This window comes from Protopterus annectens, chromosome 8.part0 (assembly GCF_019279795.1).
Source record: "Protopterus annectens isolate FY-2018-M chromosome 8.part0, PAN1.0, whole genome shotgun sequence".
Classification (NCBI taxonomy): domain Eukaryota; kingdom Metazoa; phylum Chordata; order Ceratodontiformes; family Protopteridae; genus Protopterus; species Protopterus annectens.
In genome coordinates this window covers 1,949,600,210-1,949,621,278 of record NC_056741.1, presented here as the reverse complement: position 1 = coordinate 1,949,621,278, position 21,069 = coordinate 1,949,600,210, and the positions used below count along the sequence as shown (strand labels likewise).

General features: G+C 38.8%; 1 protein-coding gene across 2 annotated transcripts in view; it reads right to left on the bottom strand.

Moving 5' to 3' along the window:
- Positions 1-21,069, bottom strand: part of MEAK7 (MTOR associated protein, eak-7 homolog) — a 167,985-nt gene that overhangs the window by 55,485 nt on the left and 91,431 nt on the right. For both annotated transcript variants that reach the window (XM_044081470.1, XM_044081471.1), the window contains one exon: positions 11,125-11,269. In XM_044081470.1, coding sequence (XP_043937405.1) covers positions 11,125-11,269 — 145 coding nt within the window. The remainder of the gene's footprint in view (positions 1-11,124; positions 11,270-21,069) is intronic.

The following is a 21,069-nucleotide window of genomic DNA, read 5'->3' as shown; positions in this document are numbered from 1 at the left end:
CCCTGGCAAAGCAGTGTGATCTGCTGACCATTTCCTTCCATGCTAACAAATACTCCACCCCCTTAGAATGGCACCAGAAACTAAGCCAATTATTAAACTGCAGGCTAAATGTACCCCCCCCCCCTTCACACAATCAGCCAGGGAAGCTTAAGAGTAATCAATTTACCTTTAGCACCCACTTATAACGTGGAAAGAAAGTGAAGCACCCACTGGTGCGAAAAAACTGACTCAGAGGCATGCAGATTCTGCAAAGAAGGCACACGAGGAAAAGCAACTGCTATGAGAGAGGAATGATATCCATTGCACTGTTGTGTCACCTGCAACTTAAATTAGGTATCCTTATATTTCTATATCCAATCTTTAATGAATCGGCTTTAGTTAATCCTAAAAATCACCTGCTTAATATGCAACTCGCCTGAAACAGCATACAAAATAACAAGTAGCTAACATGTTACTCTACTTCCTTTTTGGCATATTACATTTTCTAAACAGAACATTTTTGAAAGTGGTAGCTGCCAAAAGGAATGTTTTCAGAAGTGTATGAATTAAGACTCCTTCACAACTGTAGGTACAGCTTAGCATCACAACATTTAGAGTATGCCGCAGTTGTACAGCGGTAGCATTGTTGCCTCACAGCAAGAAGTTCTCCTGTTCGATTCTCGACTGGAGTGCCTTCCGTGTGGAGTCTGCATGTCCTCCCCGCGGTTGAGTGGCCTCCGAAAGACATGCGTGAATGGGTGTGCCTTCACTGAAGGTTGGGCACGGGGCTGGCAACTCGGCACCATAAAAATCGACTTACAATCATTAGCGGACCAGAGTTCTGCTGTGGCGACCCCTAACCGGGAAAAGCCGAAAAGGCAAACAAGCTGAGACTAACTAACCAGGACAGGATCACTCAATGCACTTGCACAGCAATCCCACCACAGCAAAATTTTGAACTTCATTACTCAAAGATTACATCTATCCAGGGTGCAATACAAGGTCTCATCCTAGAACTGTGCTTCAGATAGCTCTCATGAGTAATCGTTCCTCCTGGAAAGAATGTCTCAACACACTGGGACAGCACAACACGTGCACGCATGATTCTCAGAGTCTATGTAAGGAGTATAAAAAACTATTACTGTCCATATTAGAGTCTAGACTGCCATCTCATTACCATGCCTCACAAATCATTCCCACACTGTAGCTTCTATAGCTAGCAACCACTGCCATTCAATTATTTTGTTAGACACTGTGCCCAGGTATATCAAATTTGAAGGCCAGGATGTTTCTTCTAGATGGGGAATAAAATGACATAGCAGTCAGCATGATTAATTTGCTAAGTCTGGCTCTCCAGTTTGATTCTCCATTGTGGTATCTTCTATACAGAGTCTACGTCTTCTCCGTATCCACATGAGTTGTGGGTTTTTAGTGCATGCTTTAGTTACTACCACATCCCAAACGCATCATATACACAAACTGCTGATCCTCTAAATTGGTTGTTTGCTCATTTGTGCCTGTATGCGTGCACACCTGCTGTGATAGCCACATATTCCATACATTTAGCTTACTTTTCTGCCATATGTCTGCTGAGAACCAGGACAGGCTACAGATGCCAGACAATTCTAAACAGGATCACACTGTTAATTGAATAAAATGAATGAATGAGCGAGTGAAAGAATGCTTCTTACAGACTATAAGTAATGACAGAAGAAAGCCAAAAGCTTAAGAAGCAGTTTGCTTATTCTCCTTGAAAATGTTCAGATGAATTCCAGCCTTTAAATATTTCAGTTTTGACAGATATACCATACTGCAACATTTCCTCCCTCTAACCAGTACTCAATATAAGTACAAACAATTTTCTTCCAGTGTGTTGTGATAGGTTGTTCTAATACCTGGAATACGGACCCCTAAAAAGCAGAAAGTCTCTAATTTGCCACCTAGACATAATATTTAATCACCACGCTGAACACTGAGCTTCCCTTAAAAGTAATTCAGCTTTCAATACTCATGTTTCTGACATAACAGTTCAATTTTTTATAACACACAGTAATTCTGTCTCTACCTTCTTATCTCCGTTCGATCCTCAAAAACAAGATTCTAATGTTTTTCTTAACAGGAATAATTTGGTTTGCTCTTTGGTTACATAAACTTCTTTCATGATTTCTCCTTCTCTCAAGTCATGTTATATAACTTAAAATGGGAGGAAGCATTGCTTAACTAGGCAACCTCATCAGCAAACTCTGTATTACCTGGCATTAATAGTTTCTTGGAATTAAAGACTGCTTACCTATCACCATTTCCACAACAATTATCTGATGACAACAGATGTTCATTCCTTCAGCAAGGGGACAAGAGACATCTAGACGCCCACCCTACATTTATGACGGGGATCAGTATCTTTACTACATCATCTCAAGCTTGAGCACAAAGATAATTTCAATGAATCCATGGTCAACTGAACAATCATTAAGTGATAAAAGTTACATTTTAACTGCATTAGACTTGTACAGAAGACTGAAGTTCTGAGCCAAGATCAATTTGTAATATGCCGAATGGATAGAATTAAAAGAAACAGTAAGCAGCTTTAATATAGAAGATATGAAATTGAATGCAGTAAGTGGGATTAAATGCTTATACAGGTAGGTTAGTAGTTTATACCATACAGCTGGACACTTCAAGTGCAAACCAATACATGGTAACCTCCACAACTATAGGTTCATAGGTAGGTACTAGGCTATCTGCCCGAAGGCATTTATAAGCCTAGCCAGAATATGTTGACTTTCGCCACCCCTTAGATTAGTTCCCTGTGCCTCTGTCCAGCAGAGCCACTGAAGTGATCCCCGGGGTAAACTTTCTGTTTCCCATCCACTCATCAAGGTTTCTTTTGAAGAGTGTTAGCAAGGAGCTCTGCCTAATGTAGACTGGAATCTTGTTCCAAAGCATGGGAAGTCTCTGGGACAGGAATCTATCCCTCCAGCACGTCCTATTTATTGTTGTGGTGAGGTTTAGATCTCTAGAGCATGTGGCTCAAGGAGATATGGTTTTCTTTAGGTGGAGTATGTCCATCAATTCTGGGTTGGACATGGCCTTGTATGTCAGGGAGAGATCACCTCTGAATAGATGGTATGCAACCGAGTACAGCTGGAGTTTCTTCAGTTGAGTTGTATAGGGCATCTGTTTGAGGCCAGTGATCCTCTTGGTGAGGTACTTCTGTGGTCTTTCCAGCTGTTGCAGGTGTCTTATAAGGTACATCCCAAATGGGGTGTTGTACTCTGTGATGGGTCTGATGAGTAGAGGGGCACAATGACTTTTTTTTATCTAGATGTGAACCCCTTTGTGATTAGGTGGGCCACATTGAAGGATTTTCTAACCACATTGGCAATGTGATTATCAAAGTTGAGATTATTATCTATTTGAGTCCCCAGATCCCTTATTCCGTATTTAGGGGACTACCAACTATGTGGTAGTTTGTGGGTACTTCGTTTTTTCTAAAGGGGATGACTATGCACTTTCTGGCATTTAGCTTGAGGCCATGACTTTGACACCAGGTATCCGTCTTGGTGAGACCCTTTTGAAGGATGTCTGTATCAGCCGGAGAGTCAACTATAGCCCCTAGTTTGCAGTCATCTGCGAACTTGGTCAGTCACAGTCCTCCTGTGCTTGCCTGTAACTCTGAGAAGTATATGCCAAACAGGAGGGATCCTTGGACTGAGCCCTGAGGAATGCCACTTGTAAACAGTTTAGAGGCAGACCTAACTCCCACAACTCTCACCATGTGGGTTCTGTACATGAGCCAGTTGGCAACCCATCTTGTGACATAGAGGTTTATGTTCAGGCTGGTGAGCTTGTCTAGAATACCAAAATGGGGAATGGTGTAGAAGGCCTTTGCATGGTCTAGGTAGGCTGTGTGTACCAACTTTCCCTCATGTATAGCCTTGGTAACTGTTTCAAAGAAGTCCACCAGGTTTAGGAGGCATAATCAGCCCTTAACAAAGCCGAACTGGGTAGGGTCCAGTGTTTGGAGGCACCCAATGTCTCTGTTAATGAGTTCCATGATGATGTGCTCCATAGCCTTGCAGACCAAGCTAGTCAGGCTTATAGGGTCTGTTGTGGCTCTACCTTTGTGAAGTGGTATAACCTTTGCTGTGTGCCACTCTATGGGTATGTAGCCTGTGGAGAGGCTGAGTTTGAACAGTGTGTTTAGGTGAGGAGTTAGTTTGTCTTTGAGCTCGTGTAGGACGCAGCCTGGGACACCGTCCGGTCTCATTGATGCTGTGTTTTTGGCTTTAGGGAGGGCTGTTTTAACCGGAGTGTCTGTGATTTCAGGGACTCTACATTCTTCTGGTATGGTTATGGGCCCTTTTGGGGGTGGGGAGTGAAGTTTGCACTGAACCTGTCTGCCAGGATGTTGGCGATATTGGTCGGTTCAGTGTATTTTGTGCCATTCTGCACTAACTCTGAGCAGATCTGAGCATTGCCACTTAGATTCTTGACATAGTTAAAGAATGCCTTGTGGTTATCTTTGGAGCCCTTGGCAATTTTTCTTTTGAAGCTCGCCTTGGATGATTTTATGAGGGATCGTAGTTTCTTGCTGATACTGATCAGGGATGTCTTCCCTTCTTGGGATTTTACTATTTTCTGTACTAGTTTTCTCCTTCTATTGTATAGCTTTTGTTTATGGCAGGAGTCCACCAGACTGGTTTCCTTTTCTTGGAGGAACGAGTCTTGGTTTTGTTTGGGATGGCACGATCCATGCATTCTTGTAGGTGCCGTAGAATGCATTAGTAAAGGATTGTGCAGCTTGGACAGCATTATCCTTCAGCATGGGGGCTTTGAAAATTTCCACCTCGGTCTTAAGTAACATGAAGTTTGCTTTTGAAAAGTTTTTCATGGTGGTTTCCTTGTCCGGGTGTAAGGGCGGAATGTGGATATCCAAAGTGATTTGTTTATGGTCAGATCTAACCAGCGAGGGGGTGACCTTCAGTGTGTAACACTGGTCGCCCATGTTGGTGATGACCAGGTCCAATATGTTGTCACCTCTGGTGGGAGTGTTGACCAGTTGAGTTTATAAATTCTAGGAAATGTTGGGCAAGGGAGTTAGTACTTGAGTAGTTCTCTCAGTTAATGTTTGGGTAATTGAAATCACCCAATATTAGGGTGTTTGGTAGGACCTTTATGTTTCCCAGAGTTTCCAGAAATGCAGAATGGGGGTCCTGGGACATGGTGGCTGATCTGTAGCAAGCTACAATTTGAATTGCAGTTTTGCCCATTGTTAGTTGCACTTGGATGATCTCTGAAGCATCGTGCTGTGCCACTAACCTGGAGGTGTGGGTATCCTTGATGAATATGGATATGCTCCCGCCTTTTGTATTTCGGTTCGGGTTCTGTGGCCAAAATGTATGGTACGAGTTGTAGCTTGGTAGTGTTGGGGTGCTCTCTGGAGCCTTAAACCAGGTTTGTGTTACTGCACATATATCTATTTTCTCCATACTGAGGAGTGCCTCGAGTGCGTGCATTTTGAGGTATAGACTTCTGGCATTGAGTAGCATTGCTATAACACTGCTCTATATATTCTGTATGACAGAAGGACAAAGGAACCACTGAGTAGTACCCATGATGCACAGAGCTCAATCAAGATTTCATCTCAAAGGTTTATGCAGAAGGAAGGTGCAGAAAGGTGTGCAAACAGAGAACACTTAAGAGATACTAATCATCCTATGTCTGCACCTCAGTGCAGAACTGTTGCTTGAAACCCTCAGGCTAATTCAAACTTAAAAAACTGGCACTTAACTAGTTTAGAGACACCACAACTGAGACTACAACTCATTTTCACTTATCTATTACTCGACTTGTGTCTTGAGCTTTGCTTCTCAAACAGCACAAGAAAAGCTGCGTCATGTCCTAATGTACAGCACTAGGCCTTGTGATCGGCTGTCATCTATCCTATGACTTATAGGCCATCTAGAAAACACTGCCACTTTAAAATTAGATAACAAAGCTGATGGAGCAGGCTACTCTCTACACGTTAACCTCACATTCACTTCCAGTTCTATTCAGTTAATCTGGACAAGTCAGTTTTCAGAAACAAATGCTAAATGTATATGCTCCGATTTCAACAGCAATCCATTTTCTAGGTTTCAGGAAACGTTCGTCCAGTTGATGATATGGATACACTTCCGATTTTCTTTAAGTCCCATTAAAAATGTGTGACAAATGTGAGAAGACCTGAAGAGGAATAGTTGTTTGGTTCTAAAACTGTACTTGCAGCAAAAAAAAAAAAAAACATGCTTATGATCTATCAGTAATGCACTATTACACTGCTGTTTAGGTGCCAGCCATGATGTATTTATAGCTTTCTGGGAGCTAAAATACCCAATAACTATAATTTTACAATTTAAGGACCAGCTAAGCCAGTCTATCCAAACTCTCTCTTCCTTATTTAATACAGTTCTTGTCAAATGCCATAATTTAGTGCCCTACAGCTAATAAACATTTATTCAAACAACACAAACATAAGCATTATTACATGTTTGGAGACAAAACAAAGTGATGGAATGCATCACAGCATGGAAAAGAACCATCTGACATACAAGTAATGGAACCAGTTTCAAGTCTGAAAAAAAATCAATAAAAAATAGAGATAGCACTTTAACAATAAGCAGGTGCATAGAAAGAGGAAGAAAAAATACTCAAGGCAGTGGTTTATTTAAACAGAATAAGTATGAAACTTCTGAGCAACTTTAAACAACTTTTCAAATGCTAGTTAGTTATGTGTGTGTGGCACCCAGCTGTATACTCATTCCTGGCCTTTAAATGCCATTCACTGGTACAGTTATAAAATGGTTCAGGGTCTTGTCTGTAAAAACTGTTACCCTAGTCAATGTAATTTCTACATAGGCTCATAGATTAGTACTAGGCTAACTGCCCTTCTGAGCCATTTTAAGCCTAGCCAATTATCCCTTGTGAGACTCAAACCCTGCACTTTGTGTTTGTAAGGCAAACACCTTAACCATTAGGCCAACCTCCCAACACGTCTACTAATACTTATACTGCAATACTGATTAAAATGGCAGTACATTTTTAACATGAAAAAGGCAGAAATGAAGCATGTACCTACATTTTTAGGTGTGCTGTAGTGGCACGTCAAGCAATATTTTTGCTACCTTAGAAGTATCAACACCTGCCTGCATACATTCACATAAGAGTTTTTTTTACTTTTCTAAATAAGTTTATATTTCAAGACTGCAAGTTATTATCTTTACAGCTGCTGTGGGTTTCATATTTACATTTGATGAATGTTTACAAGACTACTGCAGAAATAAACAACCAATACCTAAAGAAAACTGCAGAATTGGAAACATCCCTTCCCAATGTTCTGCCTTCCTAGTCTACATTAATTACTGGCACAGTTATATTTATATACAGCGTGACCGCATTAAGAACTGTAAAAGACAAGTTACAATACATACGCAGTTTCATTATGTTTGTTGCTTCTACACCTCTGTCACTTGATGCATGGTGCTGTGTCCCTTAGCATGCCATAAGATTACTGCATGCAGGTGTGACATGATGGTCTCGTTTAGTTGTCGCTATTATACTATATGAGTATAAAGTTTTTTTCTGAAAGCTTTTGCATACCTGTGGCATTATTAACAGCTGCTAGTGCATATGAAAAATAACTGAACCCACAGACAACATGCTAATGATAGTCACAGCAGGATCACATAAGTCACAGCAGCACCAAATTTTCAGCAGTTTGCAGTCTAACAGCTTTCCAGATTCTATCACTTGCATCATGTTAAGAACTAAAAGGATGTGAGTTTATAACCTGCAAAACACTGTACATAAAAAAAACAAATCCATGAGATATTTCTGTTACAGTAAGCATCCCTAAACAATAAACAGAAATGAGAAACTGACAAAACAAAATTCCATCAGACTAATAAAAATGCTCTACTTATTAACAACAGTTTTGCAGCTAGAAGGGACTTCACAGTGACTCATTTTAGAAAGATCATACCGATGTTTCCCTAAATGCCTTCTCAGAGTGATAATGATGTAGTAAATGGTGGCAATCAACTTGCTGTTTAATCAGTAACAGCCGAGCCCTGAAATAAACCATTCAGGGAACAAGGGTTACAGATGTCTACAACCTGATTCTCTACAGCCAGTTGACCCAAAAGGTACTGCCTTCATTGGAACCCATCCCAGTAACTTTACTTAATGTTCAAGTCAGACCACACAGACAAATACTTAACTCCAGCTGCTGCCTCTAAGGCATATAGTAAGGGATGCCCAATGTGTGTTCAGGTAGGAGTCCAAGGACTGGAGGATGCAGATGGGGAGGGAAAGGAATTAAGAGAGAAGTGTAGTATGTTTTCTTCTGGAGGGTGAGGGAGATTAGAGTTTAAGGAGGGTGTCATGAGACACATCTACCACTGCACATCTCTGGTCAACACCAAGTGATCAGCGGCAGATGATCACTTGAACAGGTAAGACAAGAGTTGGCTTATGAGCTAAAAATTGCTAATAGAAGTGGATGATTAACCCCACAGTGCACCCACTGCACAGACCTCATTCCCAATATTAATTCAGCTTACGATGGAGACATCGGGTCATAAGAGAAGAGACATGCATGGTCACAGTGATCAACCAGATAGCTGGCAAGCAGAAAGGCAAGGACAAAAAGAGAATATGAAAAAAAATTAACTTTCACATTAAGAAAACTGGTGTTTACTCAGATCAGAGAGCAAACAAATAAAAATTCCTACATGGCTTGATAATACCATACAAAGTACAGGAGCAACACTTGACATCAACTCCTACATTTAATTTTGAATACAAGTATGTGATGGTGATTCAAGCACATGAGCAAGAACAAATAGCTAGCCTGATCAACATTCAGTACATACCATGATGCACAGAGAGCTAGCCTTATCATAACATTCAATGCACACCATGCAGCACAGAGAGTTAGCCTGATCATAACTTTCAACACATACCATGCTGTACAGAGGAGACCTAGCCTGATCATAACATTCAATACATACCATGCTGCACAGAGGAGAGCTAGCCTGATCACAATATTCAATACATACCATGCTGCACAGAGAGCTAGCCTGATCATAACATTCAGTACATACCATGCTGCACAGAGAACTAGCCTGATCATAACATTCAGTACATACCATGCTGCACAGAGAGCTAGCCTGATCATAACATTCAGTACATACCATGCTGCACAGAGAACTAGCCTGATCATAACATTCAATACATACCATGCTGCACAGAGAGCTAGCCTGATCATAACATTCAATACATACCATGTTGCACAGACAACTAGCCTGATCATATCATTCAAAGCATACAATGCTGCACAGACAGCTAGCCTGATCATAACATTCAATACATACCATGCCGCACAGAGAGCTAGCCTGATCATAACATTCAATACATACCATGTTGCACAGACAGCTAGCCTGATCATAACATTCAAAGCATACAATGCTGTACAGACAGCTAGCCTGATCATAACATTCAATACATACCATGCCGCACAGAGATAGAGCCCAGGCTGCAAGTCAGGTGACTTGAGGATTAGACCCTGTCACTAGAGAAGACACGCATAAAAGGGGAGGAGAAAAGGGGCTGCAGTCCCCTCGCCTTTCCTAAGGATGGGGGGTGAATGAACACACAAACTGAGACACACAAGAAAGTGCATTTTCTCTAACAGTGACTAGGGAAAGAACCACTATGTGCTTCAGGGGAAAGGTGGGGCTGTTTGGAAAGAACGTACCTTGCAAAAATGAGGGAATGGCCTCCACCATTAGTCCATTGCATGTCCCCTCCCTAGCAGTTTGTCAGGTGCTATGGGGAATACAGCTTAAAGCATACAGATCTCAAATCACCTTGACGGCCGTATTAAAAATTGCCCCTCCATGTCAGCCATCACACCAGTCATGGGAAATTAACTGTTTGGGTAGTGGACTGAAGATCAGACAGTGGGATAAAGACAGCAATAAAATAAAATAATCAACACCTTCCTAACAGGGTAAAGGTTTTGTTAATCACCAAGCAGAATAACTTTGTTGAATGTACTACATAACCATTAGAATGTATTTTAAAACAAAATGCCTGGCTAATAAAAGGGAAGAATACTATTTATCCCTAAGTTGCTTATTCTTCTCAGCAACACATTATGTATACATTGCATATCAAAACCAATTGGTCTGCATTTGATTTACTTTCTTCTAGTTATTACTTTCCTATCAACAGTATATTGTTGCATCAGTTTTGAATTTTACACACATTTTAGTTGAGTATTTTCAAGTCAATATCCTCCCTTCAAATCTTCTCAGAATTCTGGTTAAACATGCTTGGTGTCCCCTTCACATTTATTCACATTCCCATCACAGAGCTTATTCCAAGATGTTTTAAATATTCTCCTTTTTAGCATAGCTCCAACAATGTCTCTCCCTCCCTCTTCCTGGCTATCACTTTTTCCTTTGACTGTATCCTTATGGCATTGAAGGAGACCTGTTTCCAGGCAAACATCATCAACCCTTTGGGTCAACTATAACCAAGACAGGCTCTCTAATTTGAGTTCAGAGTTTGATTTTTCAAATTCTACTGTTAAAGAAACAACATAGATTTGTTTGAATTCCACATTAAACTGAGTGTGTCTTTTCCCAAATTCCCCAAAGCTTGCTGCATGCACCCCTTTACTTATATGACCAACTCAGTTGCTGTTGTTGCACCTTGGGGAAAATGTGAATCCTCCCTGCCCTGGAAATTCTGTGAAAAAGTGAATTTTACATGCAAGAAAAATACTGGTCAAGTCTCCAGCAATGGCTGATCTGCCATATTCAAAAGCACAGTACATCAGTACAACCATGCTTCCTGTACAGTAAATGGCATGGAGAACGCATGCATACAGTTAAAGGGTCTGCAGTCTCTTTTCTCAAATAAGATTTCCTAAGTTGGAAAAGCAGAATAGCTCATTGTTAACATCAAACTATTACACCAAGTGACCCAACCACTATGACTATGTTTTCATAATTGTTGGGCACACAATCAAGGACAGAAGCTGTAATAATATCAAAAAGACCAGCTCCGTTTCCACAACTTTCTGGCTAACCTTACCTTGTTTTTTTAGCTCTAACACAAAGTGCATTGCAAGTGATTTGACTCCAGCAGTAGCACTGTGAGTCTTCTCCAAATTCCAGCCTTGTAGCATCTTCTTCTCTTTCAAGACATGAAGGACAGATGAGATGAGATCGTCTGTAAACTGAGAAATCAAAAACACACCAAGCATTTACAGACAGAACAGTAAATTTCCTACAGGTTTTAGCTTTTCTGCTCCCCCTCCCCCATAGAAAAAAAAAATAAGACCAGCCATGGTTATAAATAAATCCTGTTTTTTTTCCCTGTATAACATTTTTAAAAGTGTAACCTAGAGTAATGTGATACCTCAAGTATAAAGAGGATACATATACACACGTTCCAGCAAACTGTTCTAAAACATGGAATATTTATGGAGAAAGGAGTTCAGATGTTGTAGACAAGCCACAACACACAAAAATCCTCAGTTTCCTTGAAGACTGCAGTTAACTGCCATGTCAGCAACTGTCCTTACCCACTTCTCCCTTAAATAAAGCATTCCTTTCCCTCAGCTTCACTATTCCTGAGTAAGCTCTTCAGCTTCTACATTCTCTAGAAAATTTTAAAGATTAGCTATCTTCTGCAAGGAAGAGCTTCAACTCACATTTCCAGTGACTCAACATACCTCTGTAGAATTCAAGGATTCAGTAAATGCTTCAGAATGTTAATCCTTTAAAATGCACCAACACTTATTGTAAGGTCAACTGAAACACTAGAAAGGTCTAAAGGCACCCCCCACTCACTCCATTCCTAGCCCCCTAGGCAAAGCATACATCATTTCTCATCTACATCTCACCACAGGTTAAAACAGCTATGCATCACTTCTAGTCCATGGCCTGCATTATATCACATCTCCAATGCTGGACAGTTCACAAGAGTTATGATCATATTAGTAGCAGCATCTTGTGAAAAGAATAAAAGGATTTCTTATCTACACTAGTAAGAATTTATACTATGCAACCAAAACACATTTCTAGTACTGCCTAGCCAACTTGTAAACCAAACAGCAACACTAACACTCCCTTTTCCATCAGTTTGATTCCTTTACTTCACACACTGAGGTTTCTGCATCCCATGAACATAGTCCTATAAAACCTTTCTGGCAAATTCATCACATAAAAAGATTTCATTCTGTATTCAATCTCCCCTGCCAACTTATTTTTTGCAAAACTCTCTGAACAATCGTACATTGCTGTTCAGTTTCTCTTTACTGTAACTGGTAACTCCAGTGAAGAAAAGCAAGTTTTTGACAAAAGTCTAACAAAGTAGACAGCGAGTCTGAAAACACAGCTAAGGCACAATGAAGCATGACATCTTATTTTTCTTCCACGTCTGTATATGTTAAAAATAAAAAATATCTTCCTGTAGCACTAGGAGGGACTTTCTTAATGATCTGTTACTGCATTCATAATAACAAGGTGTGATCAACCTTAAGGCAGGATGGAGAACCAGATCCAGGAACTGAAAAGGCCACCTGCAAGTCAGCAAGCAGCAGGTGTGTACTGTGAGTGTGTAAGGCATCTAAACTGTCTACGGAGGAAGGGGATGTGGGAATTTGAGAAACAAGGGTGGAAATTAGGAGAAAAAAGATTATTACAAAAACTTAAAATGTTAACACAAGGCCAAGATAAAAGCAGTTTGGTTTAAGTATCAATGGAACATGAAAACCTGATAACAAACAACTATTGGATCTTTATGTAAAGACAGCACAGGACTGACAGCAATATACCAATGACAACTCCAAAACAGGAAACCCTTTGTGCAATACACAAAGCAAACACTGCCAATTCAATTTAAGCAGGTGTGCTTGATACACAAGTAGCAAAACCATTACCCTTGAGAACAGGACAAACTAAGCTCACCGTGTGTTTTATTTAGCCATCATTAGGATTAAGCAGGTAACTGGAGAATGGAAAAAGAAAACAGCAGAGGACAGGATTACCATAACTATCACATTTTATTAGGATTATGTAAGTAGGAGGCATATCAAGTCAAATACAAAGAATAAAGTTTTGTTAGTACAACAGTCCCCTGAGAGAGAGAGGACATATCCTTGCCAACTTCCCTAGATCCAGTGTCACAAATAAATATAACTTAAAGACCAGAGACAAACTTAAAATACTTGAAAACAAAAAGGTTTAGAGAATCTTATGGCAGTTACAATAAGTTTTAAGAAAATGTGCTTAAAATAATGAAACACGATCACCGATTTACTACAAAGCACAACCGAGTTTTAACAGATGCAACTCTTGCTTATGCTGAGCAGTGTTAGATTAGAAATAGTCATCTATTAAATATAGGAAAAGGTGTAAAGTTAATGGATGAGTTACTTGATATGATGGCTTTGAAATTAGGCAAAGAAATGCAGGAAGCTGTAAGAACATGTAATGGAAAGGAGCACAACACTACTTGGTGTATGTCTGGGTAATTTTTCCTGTGTTGACCCGTGGCGGTTTTTCAAACATTGACAATACTCCACTAAGAGTTGATCCATTTATTCAGGATTTGGGAACTTATGTGGACAGTGACACAGTTTTTGACCAATATGTGTACATTGTTGTAAGAAAGCCCTTCTATAATGCACAGCTTATAAACAAAGAGATTGTGTCTAGATCTAGGGATGTCATTGTTCCCCTTCAGTCAATCATGATTAGGCCAGTCACGGAGTATAATGTTCCCATTCAGACACACACACAACAAATGGAACATCCACAGAGATAACTTACTAAAAAGATACAAGGCCAAAACAACATTTCATACAGCCCAGTTACTATACTCTGTATCCTACAGACTGCTACGAGGTGACCTGTGTCTGGCATACAAGGCAGCCAATGACCCATTACTGATGGATTTACTGTACATCATCAAGTCAAATGGCATTAGAAAACCTCAGTCTAGGGATCCAAGCCTGTTCTGCAACATCAATAAGAGAAAACAAATCCACAAACTAAGAAAAACACACAGGGATTCAAGCAGAAAGCAGGTGCACCAAGCAAACCAACTTGAACCAAAATTACAATTCGAGCATTTCATTAATCAATCACATAAGCGGTTTCATCTCTGTTCATTTAGAGACTTCACCAGATCAAATGAAAAGCATAATACAATTATTTAAATATTTCAAAAGTCAACACACCCCCTCCACTCAACCAATGATATAATACCAAACTCGGGAAACCAATTACTCACATAGATTATTTAAACGGACATCTCCTCTTTTTTGTAAACAGACATCTCCCCTTTTTTTAAAGCATCTCAAAATACATGCAGACTAACAACATACATTCTAAAATATGAATTAGTAAAAACTACATTTAAATTAATATATACACACACGTTTCATATATATATATATATATATATATATATATATATATATATATATATATACACATACATACATATATGTATATATATATATATATATATATATATATATATATATATATACGCATACATACATATATACATATATACACACACACACACACACACACACACACACACACACACACATATATATATATATATATATATATATATGAAGTTTGCTCAAGTGAGCATACGACCAAAACCCAAATGGCCGGGCATACTTACGCGAAAGTGCTTTTCACCAAAGAAGCACTTTTGCACAAGTATGCCTGTTGCCGAGGTTGTATTACGGTGCGGGTAAGGGAAATTACCCTTTTCCCCACTGTAGTGCGGTCTTGGAGGGAGAATATTAAAGTACGGGGGTGTGGGGGGCACAGCCCCCCACAAGGGGGGTGCAGGGGGGACAAAGTCACCCTGCTAAAATGTAAATGTAGTGTTTTATTTATTTATTTTTGTAACACACTTTAACGAAAGCGCTTTTTCAATAAAAGCACTTTCTTTAAAGTGTGTTCGGTTATTATGGATTCGGACGTTTGCTCACTCGAGCAAACATCCTAGATCCATATATATATATATATATATATATATATATATATATGTATATGTATGTATATATATATATATATATATATATATATATATATATATATATACATATATATATATATATATATATCTATAAAAAATACATAAAACCATGTTCAAATAACAAAAGGCACACAACATTATCTCCCTAATGCCTTTAATTTTAAAAGACAAGAAAGTACATTTAAACTGGGCCGTTCTAATGCATTCAAATGTATTTGCCACAATAATTCTTTTCTTTCCAATAACAATTATCATAGGCCACCCCTTTCATATAAACCAAGGACTCCCAGTATAATAAATTTAAATGAATGGCCAGGTCTTTCCGTACAGTGCTTAGCTAAAGCATTCATGTTTTTTTTATTTTAATATCCCTAAAATGTTCATATACTCTATTTTTAAATTTTCTTTCAGTTTTTCCTATGTAGGAACATGGACATCTCGAACAAGGTGTGCAGTATATCACCCTCTCTGTATAACAAAAAAAATGAACTTGATCTAATTTTCAAATATTGCCAGATGTACATCCGTTTTTTTGGATGACATTTTTTATTTAAGAGGAAATTTGTACCTTTTTGGAATATATTAATCAAACTACTTCCTTTCTTAACTTCACACATGATGTTAATAACAAGGAAATCTCCTATTTGGATGTATGGCTCACTGAGGACACTCACAATAAAGATTTTGTCTCAAATTTATAGAAAGGAGACTTACTCTAATAGCTAACTACACTATGAGAATGCACACCCTTATAAACAGAAGAGGGTGAAAGTTAAGAGAAAATTTGTTAAAGCAGCCCGAATGGTGAGCATGTTTGAAGCATTTTTAGATGAATGTGAAGTTTTTAGAGAGATGTTTACTAAAAGGGGTTTATTCAATTAGTTTAATCAATGAAATTATGGTTGAAGTAGTTAATATGCGTGAAAGTGTTTTTTTTCTCCCTCTGTTGAATAGATTGCAGTCCATCTGTGGCAGAGGACATTATAGTACAGGGTGAGGTGTTCTCAAATAATAAATTGAGGGTAAATAATGGTCATTTTCAGTGTGCCTTTATTACCACCTTCAATAGGAACAGCCTGGAAATTGCTGATATCCTATTTAAGAACTAGACCATCCTGTAAAGCGATAAACATTTTAGGGACTGTGTAGGTGACAGGCCCAACATTGTATATAGAAAGGGATGTAATTTAAAAGGTATTTTAGAATCTAGTGTGGGTGGTCGACAGCAAGGGATGTTGAAAAAATGTGGGCCCTGTGCCTATTGTCCATACATGTTGGAAGGGAATTGTTACAGGATAAATATTTATTTTTATTTTATTTATTTAACATTTGTTGACCGGGAATGTCCGACTAGGTTCCACAGAGCCTGTTTTCAGCGGAGGCCCGGGGAGAAACGCTCCAGATGCATGTCTTTGGAATGTGGGAGGAAACCGGAGTACCCGAAGGAAACCCACGCGAACACAGGGAGAACATGCAAACTCCACACAGATAAATAGAATTGAGATTAAGTTAAATAAAAAAAAAAATTGTTATATAGTGAGGGTCTTCACAGAGAGAACCCATGGAATTAATATATTACCAAAATGGGTGGCAGAGAGGGAATTCATGGAGGAATGTTAAGAGAACAAGGGACAGATGGTGGTGTGTTTGTGTGTGTGGGCGGGTAACAGGAAAAGGGTAAAATCTTCTTCTCTCCACCATTAGGCAATGCAAAGTAAAGGGAAATGTATAAATGCCTCACCCATCAGCAGGAATGTGTTGCAGAAAGCAAGGTAAAAGATGATATTTGGGATTGTTGAAAAGAACTGAGACAAGGTAGAAAGAGTTATGTAGAGGACAAAATAGTAAGCAGTTCTTAACCATAGTAAGGAAAGAAAAGTCCGGGGACAGTGTCTGGGAATGAAGAGTACACTGGATGTTAAATATTGAAAGAATCCTTATCAAAATACAGGCTGTTATTGGTTAGCACCATATGGCAAGTTGAAATAAGATACAATTTGAAACAAAAAGCATTGAATGATAGATACTTTATGAAGTAGCCTTCAAAATCATGGTGTATTACAAACACAAGCACATTTGATGGAATCCAGATATGTAAAATACTGGGGAGAAAATGGGATGCGTAGGCTATTAAAAGTAGATTAGGTTTTACAGAACAGACAGAAATGGAGGTCAGAGACAGAAACTTTATACATCATAGCAGCTACTACCAACTTTTTACTATAACAAAGTAGGGTAAAAATATTTTGATATGGAAACTAATACAGAAAATGTGGTACATTAATAACCAAGTGATATCTATTATGAAACACAGAATATGTGTAGCAGTAGACATATGGAAAATTTGCTAGGATAAGTTTAGGAAAAACAGTGAAAACAGAAAACTGGACAATAAAATTTTTTTCCACAGCAAATTATTTGATGAGTGTTGCTCTTTTAAAATTTATTTTACTATAAAACCTAAGCCCCTATAAATTTTCATTAATTGTTACATAATTTGTTTTCCATAACAGCATTAAAAATGCAGGGCAACAGTCCTGTGACCATTTACACACAGTACCCACCTTAAACTGTACTTTTTGAAGAGGACTAGACCAGTTAAGTTGGAGGTAAATTTGTGAATATCCAAACAATCATCCAATTTCTGACTGAAAGAAAATAATGCATCACATTGCTTAATTTGCAGAGGGAGCCTATTCCAGAAGTACAGAGGCACTGTGTAACAGATCTCTAGGGAAATCTATTTCAGAGGTAGAGAAGGCACTGGGTAATGCATCTGTCAGGGAGTCTATTCCAGAGGTAGAGAGGACATTGCGTAATGAATCTCTCTCCTGACCATAATTTACTTATTCACTGATGAAGAGATAGATCGCTGGTGCTGGCATTTGTGAAGAGACAAAAGATTAGCACCACTGGGTCATCAATGACACAAAGCATGGCAGAAATTCCCCTTCAGTACTTTATAAGATACTGAACAAAGGGAGAGTCTTTCCAGCTTTTCTGGGAGCCTGGGATTTTAAACCAGTGTTAATCTAGATAGGAACTCCTAGGGTCTTTCAAGTTGTTTCATATCTTCAGTGAGGCACTTCCCAAAGGGGGACAATGTATTCAAATATCATCCTAATTACAGCTAAATATAAGAGGACTGTGACATCCCCTCTCTGGGCCAGTAATCAAGGAGACTGAATCCTCACCACTGAAACTGGAGAGGGACATTCACTTGGAATAAAAATAGATACACACAATATTTCCACATGCAGCTCTTGGCACTAAGTACAATTTCCCTTAAGAGCACACAGGGAACACACACAGTCTGGAGTTTGGATTTCTCTGTCTCCCCCCAGGTTCCCAATAAAGTTCCACACTGGCACAGCTATAGAGTTGAGTCCTTAGCCAAGTGTCCAAGCCACCTCCTCCAGCACCTTCTCTGTGAAACCAGTGCTTTCTGTCCCTGCTCCCAGCATCTGACACACACTCTCTCAGATTTGATTTTCAAATACACACACACACACACACACACACACACACACACACACACACACACACACACACACACACACACACACAGACCTGGGAAAGGCTGGCACATATTTACTAGCTATGCAGTCTTCTGTCCAGACTACAATGTAGTTCCTGCCACCAGACAGTCCAAAACCAGCTACTGTAAGGCTCTTACAAGGGTACCCAATTATACTGAATGAAATTAATATTAGTACAAATGGAAGTGTTTTGACCAATGCAGTAAGGCTTTTAAGAGTAGCCACACAGCCACCAAATAGATATGAGCACTCTCAATGGTTAAAATATTCTCTAAAGGACCAGCCACAATGAAAAGTTTAAATATATTTAATAATAAATAAGAAAATAACATGAAAATACTAAATATCTAGTTACTATAAACACCAGAGTTTCAATCACAGGAAATATTAAAATAACACAGATGAAAAGATTCACACAGAGATAGAAAAACAATACTTAACTAATCTCACTATATTTTCCTGACTGATCTAAAGAGTTATTATTCCCTGGTCACTTACTAGAGCAAGGCAAGATGAAATAGGTAAGGGATCCTTCTATGTCAGGGTCCAAAAACAGAGTGCCTTGAGACTTCAGTCTCATCTAGTATTAAAATATCATTACAGAGTTGGATTACAGAATTACATCACACACACATGGTCATATGACTTCTGGCTCCCATACTACCCCCTTGGCTAGAAGCTGCCAGGATTTCACACACATGTTAATAATACACACACATAGAGCTTTCCCAAGATCAGTTGTAGCTTCTGGAAGTCATAAAACAATTTCAAACTTCTACCCTTCCAAAGTAGCAATTGCTTCACTGCTAAAGACAATACAGACGGCTTCCTAGTACTTGTTTTCCCAGACATTGTGTCTCTGACTGCAATCAGAACTGTAAGATACAATCTTTATGGCCTAAATTAAGTAATTTCATTTCTTACTATTTTTCAAAGTTAGCTGGACTGAGATTAACATTTTCTCTTTCAGTACCCTATTTACAACAGTACAATATGATACAAATGTACATTTCTTTTCTGTCCAGCAGGACACAAGGTTGACACATTTTTAACACAAGCAACTTTACAAATACATATTTAGCACAAGCATCTATATAAATCAGCTATACAAATGATATGCAATTCTTTACAAAATTCCAGCTAGCTGTGTTGGCATATATGTTACATATCCACTACCTTACTTCTTCTGGCATAGCTGGCAAAGCTGGCAATACTTCACATTGTCACAGGGACAATAACCTCTTTTAGATCCAGATGACAGTGCAGTTAACTGCCAAATAACTAAGTAGGACTTCCTAACTCCTGCTGCTACATGATCAAATGAAAGGGAATTGTCAAAGTTCTAAGGTCCTTAACAACACTGTCATTTTGGACTGGGTGTTGTATATGTTGAGTACTGGGGTATTGTACCTTATCAATTAATTTGAGCCCATTTTTTACTATACCAAGTATTGAAAACTATATGTTCTTGCTGAAGAGCTTGGCATCCGACAGGGAATATGACAAAGACTCCCAGTTCAAATTGGTTAAGTGAGGTCTTGGCTCATGGTCCTAAGATTAGAAAGTAAATGCCAAGCAAGAGGTCTCAGCATTGAGACTAGTAGGACATTGGTCATCTTCCTGCTCTCAAATGAAACACCTGCTACCCACACTGTGTGGATTCTGTCCATTATTCAATTTGCTATAAATACTACCACACAGAGATCTATTTGTAATGCATTAAGCTTATTATAATAGCAAAGTGAATGGTGTCAAATGCCTTGGCCAGTTCAAAGTATGCCATGCAGACAGCATAATATTTAAGTAATGGTAAATATAAAATATTATTTCCTCCAGTTCAAGACTTTACAACCAAAACTGATCATCCCATGCCTTTAACAAACACTGATGACTACTAAAGATGTATTTGCTTTCAAAGATGCAAGTTTACTGTAGACTTGACCAACTCAAATATATAAATGGAAAAAGAGTAGACGCAAAATTGAAGGCACAATACATTATGGCATTTGCAAAGAAACCTAATGAAATATAGATAAAGCAGTAAAAGCAGAACAGAAAAATGCAGTCCAGAAAAGAAAGCATGCAGTCCAGAAAAGAAAGCAATAGAAGATAAAACAACTAGAACATAAGTTGTTGGGAAAAATATCAATCAGAAATGCAGAGAATATTCAACTAAGAGTGAAAGCATTCCAGATGTAGCATTAACAGTGATGACTTGGTACTAAAACTCTATTTTATCTTCAGAAGATGCAGTTTATCTTGGGCTGGCCTCACTCAAGTTCAGTACATCAGGAGATACTATGAATTGGAAGAAGCGAGGCAAAAGATGCTATGGTGTCTAGGAACAAAGCTAAAAGGGGAGGGGGGTGTTCTATAATGCAATACCAAAAGAAAAAAAAAGAGCAAGCAATGCCAAAGACAACTAAAA